Source organism: Protobothrops mucrosquamatus, unplaced genomic scaffold, assembly GCF_001527695.2.
Source record: "Protobothrops mucrosquamatus isolate PMUCROS unplaced genomic scaffold, P.Mucros_1.0 scaffold_134, whole genome shotgun sequence".
Classification (NCBI taxonomy): Eukaryota; Metazoa; Chordata; class Lepidosauria; order Squamata; family Viperidae; genus Protobothrops; species Protobothrops mucrosquamatus.
In genome coordinates, this window is record NW_015386210.1 from 333,117 (window position 1) to 341,003 (window position 7,887).

The following is a 7,887-nucleotide window of genomic DNA, read 5'->3' on the forward strand; positions in this document are numbered from 1 at the left end:
GATCCAATATCAGAGGTAGAAATCAAAATCATAGCTGCAATCTAAAGATCCTGACTTGGAGGACGAATAGTGGAAGTTTAAGCCAGAAAACTTCCAAAGGGGGGAATAATATAATAATATAATAATATAGTAAATTGAACAATTATTAGAATAATGATTTGTCTGCATAACTGCAATAATGATGTGTCTGCATAATTGCCAGAACAATGATGTAATGCATAATCACTGGGAAAATTCACTGGGAAAGTTCTCTGTCAGTAATATGTGGCAACCTAATGCGCTCTGCACATGGATACTTTGTATGTAGCAAAACCTTCCATTCTATCCCTGTGAGAAATGTTCCTAATGTATCACAGTGTGTATTTCAATGTGTAGTCCTTTGTTCTTTAATGAGGGAAGTATAAAAACTGAAGTCTAATCACGCCCTCCTCGTTCAGAATTGCCTATCTCTAATATGCTCTGGACCTTGCGCAATTAAACTTCTCTGCTAACCCCTCCGGAATTCGTAAGAGTTCTTTCGTTTTCCACAAGAGGAGGGTGTGTGGTTTTGTGTGCTGCCTGCATCTCACAGATGGGGCTTTGTATGTTTGTGCAGACCGGTTGCTGGCATGCTGCAACCTGGTACTGGTCCATGGACTGGGGGTTGGGGACCCCTGCTTTATACCATAACCCAGAATTCCTTCAGCACATATGCTAGCCAAACTATTTGTAAAACACATATATAGGGTCCACAGTGTGCCTCAATGAATCATCTTGGACCACAGAGTGGAGTTCACATCTCAGTTTTGGCAAGAATTCCTAAAACTGCTAGGCACCACACAGGGACTCAGCTCCTTGCATCATACTCAAATGAATGGAGACTGTGAACATGAGAATGGCATTCTAGAACAGTACCTTCAATGTTACATTAATTACCAACAGGACGACTGGGTTGACCTCCCCTTCACAATGTAATATACAGAAGCACAGGCTTTATACCACTATGCCATTCCAAGTGGCCACAGGTCAGGACTTCGTAGCCATGCTGGAGCTACCCCAGGTCACTCCCCCCCAAATCTATCCCTAACAGAATGGATCAATGCACTAAAAGCATGTGGCTGGTGGTGAGCAAAACTCTGGCAGAAGCACAAGAAAACTATAAGAAGCAGGCTGATAAAAAATGGATTAAACTGAAAGACTTTAACATCAGTGACAAAATCTACCTGTCTATCAAATACCTTGACAACCCTTGAAAAAACTTTGATCAAAGTACATTGGACCTTTTTTCATAATAGTGCAATTAGATTTCCCAAAACCTTGATGCATCCATCCAGTCTTCCACTACAGCTTGTTGAAACCAGCAATCACCTCCCCCTTGCATCCACAAAAGGGCCACCTCTAATCCTTGTATTTATTGAAGGAGAACAACACTTCAAAGTCAAAGTAATCTTAAACTCCTACAAACATAGAGGGAAAATGCAGTACTTGATATCATGGAAAGTCTTTGCCCCTTCCGAAACTAAATGAGTTGATGCCCAACATGTCAAAGCTCCCCAACTTCTTCGCAAATTCCATAACAAATACCCGACAAACCTCATTGAAACCCAGATGCCACTCTAAACATTTCTCTAATTTTTCTGTTTTTTCAGGATTAAGCCTCTTTTTCAAAGGGGCGCAGAATGCCAGATTGCTTCAGCTTCGCTTTGCATTGATGGCATCCTGCCATAAAAGAGAAGGGGAAATAGTGTGGGAAAGCTTAAGAGTGGGATGACAGGAATCAGATGTACCAACCAGAAACAACAGATGAGAGATCTAAGGACACAAGTATGAGAATTGAATACAAGCACCCACCAGAGGCACCAAACTTTAGAACTGTTACCAAAACACCTAATTTGAATACTATTGGACACTGACCAAATGACCAAGGGGGAGGATCTGAAAAAAGGAAAAATCATAGGATTTCTGTGGGAATATTCAGATCTGGTTTTGCTCATGCTGTATCCACTTGGCTTTTGTAAAAGAATACTTTTTCTCCGTAAATGGAGTCAAAGGTCTTTCTTTCCTAAATGCCCAAGCTGGGGAAGATGTACTGGTTCCAATTTGCATTTGAACTCAATGGCATAGGGCTTGGTTACCTGAAGGACCACCTATTTTGCATAGCATCTACATGTTCAGTCCTGCAGGGGTGGCATGCTCTGGGTTCCTACTATTAAATACAGATAGTCCTCAATTTATGATCACAATTGAGTCCAAAATTTCCATTGCTAATCAAGACAGTTGTTAAGTGAGTTTTGCCTCATTTTACCTTTTTTGCCACAGTTATTAAGTAAATCACTGCAGTTCTTAAGTTACTAGCATGACTGTTAAGTCAATCTGGCTTCCCCATTGACTTTGCTTATCAGAAGATGGCAAAAGTTGATCGCATTATCATGGGATACTGTTATTGTAATAAATACATGCCAGTTGCCAAGTGTCCAAAAGTTAATCACATAACCACAGGGATACTGAAACAACTATAAGTAGGAAAAATGGTCACAACTAACTTTTTTCAGTGCCACTGTAACTTTGAACAGTCACTAAATGAATAGTTGTAAATCAAGGATTTACATGTAATAGTTATAAATCAAGGAGTTACATGTAATGTCTCTCAAGACTAGAAGCATGCCTTTTCTTGTAGCAGCGTTTGCCTTCTGGATTGGGATTCCCCCCATATCCAAATAGCCCCAATTCTGCTGTTATTTAGAAGAATCAGAAAAATCTGGCCCTTCATCTAGGTCTTTGGCAGGAAGAATAAGAATTCTCACTTCATTATGCCTTCCATTCTTTTTTTTCTCTTTACTTTTATCTTGACGTATTATTCTGATATAGAGGAATAACAGGGCCAGTGGTAATTAATGTGGTTGAGGGAGCAAAATCAGAAATGTCATGGTCCCTATTAGGTCTCTCTGGCACTAAATCATCAATCAAGGATGACTTTGGCTTAAACCGGTCTTGAAGCAGACAAAAAATGTCAAGGTAATGTCAAGCCTCCTCAAAACCGCTAATGTTGTGCTCGCTCTCCTTGGCTAGGTTGCTCAAGGTGGGTGCAGGAGGGCAAAGTGAATGGGTCAGAGGGAGGCCCATTCCCTCTCTATGTGAGGAGACCTGGCTTTGTAACCAAAGCATTCTCAGCAATAGGATGGGAGACCACCAGGGGATGGCAAAAGGACAACAGGGCTGCTGGTGGCCAAGTGCTAAGCAGGACTTCCCTCAGACCCTCCCTCCCTCTCATTCCAATCTCCTTCCTTCCTCCCTCCCTCCCCCTCCTTCCCTGCCTCCCTCCTTTTCATTCCCATCTCCTTCCTTCCTACCCTTTCTTCCTGTTTCCATCCCCTCCTTCCTTCCCTCCCTCCCTCTTTCTGTGCCCAGGAAGGGACGAGGGGAGGGGGAGAGGTTGACAGCGCTTCTCTCAAAGAATAAGAGAGTTGGAATAGACCTTTGAGGTTGTCAGAATCCAGTTATATTTCCTTTCTATCTATCTTCTCTGATCTAAAACCAATTCTTACCCTTCCCTGGATCCTGCCATACTCCCAAGCGAGAGGGGGGATATGCATGCGAGTTTATTACTTTCACTTCCTCTATTCACTACAAAGTAATCGTTTATTTATTTGCCTTCGTATCTGCTAACCATTACAATGTAACAATTTACCTCTTATCCTATGCCCCCTCTGAACATCTCCTCCTTACCGGGCAGCTAGGAAAAGGGGTGGTGGTGAAAAGATACAGACCTCCGGGATATGGTTTATTTCTCCATCATCAAATAAGGTGTGAAGAGCTGTTGAATGATCGTGCACAACAGAGCCGGATTGATGTTATCTTTCCTGGATTTAACACCTAGGAATTTGCCGGTCTGAATTGTCCGGAAGAACTGTGGGGTGGGGTGCTTAGGGACACTTTAAAACATCAACCTGTAAGGGAATCCCTCAGATCCTGTCTATTATGCCTGCTATCAACTACTCTTAATAAAAGTTCCTGTTGGAAGAGATTGTTTCCAAGAGTTCTGCTTTCTTAAGATGTGGGTTGAAGTGGGGCCTTACAGAGGTCTTTAGTCCAACCCCCTGCTCAAGCAGGGGACCTAAACCCTTTCAGACAATGGAATATCCAATCTCTTCTTAAAAGCCTCCAGTGATGGAGCATACACAACTTCTGAAAGCAAGCCTTTTCACTGGTTAGTTGTTTTCACAAGTCCTTAGTTCTAGGCTGGGTTTCTTCTTGATTAGTTTCCATCTATTATTGCCTTCTGATGCTTTGGAAAATAAGTTGACCTCTTCTTCTCTGTGGCAGCCCATCAAATATTGGAACACTGCTATCATGTCACCACCCCAAGTCCTTTTCACTAAGCTAGACATACCCAATTCCCACAAACATTTGTCATATGTTTTAGCCTCCAGCCCCCTAATCATCTTTGTTTACCGTCCATTTAGACCAGATGGTCCCCCTGGTTTGGTTTATAGAACAGTGGCCACAAGCAGAGCCTTCTCAGAGACAGCACCCCAATTATAGAACTTTCCCCAAGAAAAATATGAACAGTGCATCTCTCACCCGTTTAGAGGCAACTCCAAACACACTGTTCAGCCAGGCATATGTAGACAACACCAAACTGTACTAAGTAAATTACTACTAATATTTTCTTTCTTAAAATACACACTTTTAATATTGTTTTAAGCAGTGCTGGTTATGCTTTACTTTACAATAGCTGTCTTTGAGAGTTTTCTTGTAAACCACCTTGGATTTCTCAGAAACATGTAATTTCGAATGAGACATTGATTTAATAAATTAGGCAGAAGAAACAAATGTGTGTGTGTGAGAGAGAGAGACAGAGAGAGATCCCTTTTTTGTAAGTTTGCTTACTCTGCAATGCTTCCTGTTCCCCATTTTCACTTCCCTGCTGGCTCAATCTCTTTCTCTCTCACACACAAACATACACACTCACACACAAAAACTCTCCCTGCTTTCTCTCCCTTTTCCTCCAGCTGCACCTGAACAGAGTGGGAGGAGGTTAAAAAAAAGAGAAGGGGGGGGAGAAAGGGGAAAGCTCCCCTTTTTTGTAACACCTTGGCTTCCTTCTCCTCCTCTTCCCCTCCTGGCTCTCTCTCTTTCTCTCACACGCACACAGAAACTCTTCCTGCTTTCTCCTCTTTCTCACCCTTTCTCTCCAGCTGCTACAGAGGCTCACACAGTTTCAGGCTGCGGCTCTGCATGAGTGCTGCATTTCCCTCTCCGGCCCTACCATGTGGTGGAGAGGATGCCTGGGAGCTGGCCGATGCTCGGCTTGTGCCACTGCACAGTCCCAACTCCGTGCCTTTCATCCCACAGGCCGGGCATGCCCTGGGGCGCTAGGCTTACAGAACACCATGGCCCAAGCAAGGAAAGGCATGGCAAAGCAGAGCCGGATGAGGAGAGGCCCGGCAAAGCAGGACGTGGCTGGGCGTGAAGGGATTAGCTGGGAGGGGTGGGGCGGGCTGAGGCAAATGAGCTGCAGCTACTGCTGAGCACCACCAACCTGAGCACTTGCCGTTTCCTATGTGTGCACCAGGAGGGTGCCCAGCAGGGTTGGGGTGGGCCTGGGCTGGGGCAGCCCCGGGGGACCAAATCTGGGCCCTCCCCAGGCCAGTCCCAGCCTGCAGGCCTTGTATTTGACATGTCTGGGTTAGAGGCAACCAAGATACAATAGTCAATGCAAAATGAGTGACGACCCATCTTATTCCCAAGTCCAGTTCAAAAGAATGGCTGGATAGCAGCCTATTTATAAATACAACTTAGGACTCATATTGCTATCCATTCTGATTGACGATCTGTTTGAACATAATGTTTAGAGAGTAAGACACTTACATTCGTTTCTGTTTTAATACTCTCAGGGCTTTCTGCTTTACCATATTCTAAAGGAAATATAAAAAGCAGATATTAAATTCAATAAAAATTAATAGCTGAATAGAAATATTTAATTATAATGGATTTTAAAATGTATATACAAGATTTTTATTATAATGCCTAGGATCAATAAATAAGACACTCATTGATAAGATTAGCAATAATCAACCAATTAAGGATATCTTTTTTTAAAACTCCAAAATTGCTTAATTTTTCTTAAAAGAATTCAAATCACATCATTTTATTTGCTATTATCTCTTTATCCTGATAAAGACACTAAATGGAATTTATTTATTATTTCATATGGTATAACAGAATAAAGCATTAAGTACATAAAATTCACAAAAATAGCATATAAAATGTGTATCAAAATATAAAATACCTGTACAGTGAATTTTTTTAAAAAAGCACAATACAAATGATGAATAAAATTATGAATAAAATTAAATTATGCAGAATGGCTAAGCCTATAATCGGATATCTATTTAGCCATTGGACAGCAGTGCCCTGGAAATAATGTAGTTTTTGCAGAGATAAAGGGAACTTTCTGAAGAGCATTCCACTGCAATATGATATAAAGTTTGCAGGACGTTCCCACAGTCAGTTAGTGTTATTAAACAACCCCCATTTTATTTCCAATGTTGGCACTTGCATGGTAGGTTCAAATCTGATTGAGCATTGTCCAATTTTTCCTTGGCAGATCAAAGCCAGAGAGACATTGTACTGGATCAGGCACTAAATTAAATAGATCTAGGTTATAAGTTGTGCATTCCTGATGTCATGCTGTCTTAGTATCAAAGTCTTCCCTGATTAATTGCTATACAAATTTCCATGGTGAGTTCTGAGATTTGAGTCTGAGTATTTGGATGTGACAGTCCTCATATATAGGTAATAATTGGTTTGCCTTGCACTTCTGCCACTCCCTTTTTAAGGCTGATTGTCTTCTAAAGTGTGGGGGTGATATGTTAAATAGTACTGATAGCCATTCAGAAGGCATTTATTTAACAGTTCCTGATATTAGTGTCATAGTATGATTAAGCTGAGTGTCCATTGCTTTTGTATGAACACTATTTAACCATACAGGGCTGCAATACTCATCTGCCAAATATACCAAAACAACAGTTGATGTCCTAAGAGCTGTAGCATTTGCTCTCCAGCTAGTGCCAGAAAGTTTATGTAGAATATTGTTCCTGGTTTTTATTTTATCCATGATTTTTCTTAAATGTTCCCTATAGATTAAGGACCGGTCAAGGGTCACTCCTAAATATTTGCATTAAGATTAAACTTTAGCAGCTGATTCCTAAATCTACTTTGGGTGTATAGTTAGCTTGTCTGTTGTTTAAGTGAAAACTGGAGACTTTGGTTTTGTTAATTTTAGCCTCCAGATTTAAAAAAAAATCCATTTCTTTTATAGTCCTTTAGAGGCTAAAGTCCTCAGATTTTTTATCTACACAATGTCATCAATGCATATATACTTTCTTGCAGCAGTGCCTGGTAGATCTGACGTATAAATATTAAAAAGTAGTGGATCCAGCACAGAACCTTGTGGCAAGCCATCATTTAACCCAGTGGTTCTTAACCTGGACGGTACCGCCCCCCAGGGGGCGATTTCATTTTTCAGGGGGGCGATGGAACGAAAAGGGGCGGCGTGGGGGCGATGGAACAAAAAGGGGGCGATAGGGGGGCGATGGAGCAAGATGTTTTAGGGACACTTTTGAGCCTTCCCCTGCAGCTCCGAGCGTCCTCCGCCATTTGTAGAGAGAGACAGAGAGAGGCACTTGTGCTTCTCTCTCTCTTTGTCTCTCATGCGGATTTGCCCCCTCGCAGGGCTCCTGATTGGCCCTGTGCCCGGGCGCCCCGCCCTCTGGGAGAAGCGCGGCCAGGAAGTCCCTTTCCCTGGCTGGCCCCGTCCGAGGTACACGTGGTCGGGGAACCGCACGGGGAAGCCTGGAATCCCCGCTGGGAGCAGCCTGCCAGAGCCTCTGCTGAGCAGGCCAG

At 42.5% G+C, this 7,887-nt stretch overlaps 1 protein-coding gene across 1 annotated transcript in view; it reads right to left on the bottom strand.

Annotated features, from left to right (window-relative positions):
* Nucleotides 1-7,887, bottom strand: part of CHMP5 (charged multivesicular body protein 5) — an 87,783-nt gene that overhangs the window by 65,459 nt on the left and 14,437 nt on the right. The window contains exon 3 of the mRNA XM_015818180.1: nucleotides 5,851-5,897. Coding sequence (XP_015673666.1) covers nucleotides 5,851-5,897 — 47 coding nt within the window. The remainder of the gene's footprint in view (nucleotides 1-5,850; nucleotides 5,898-7,887) is intronic.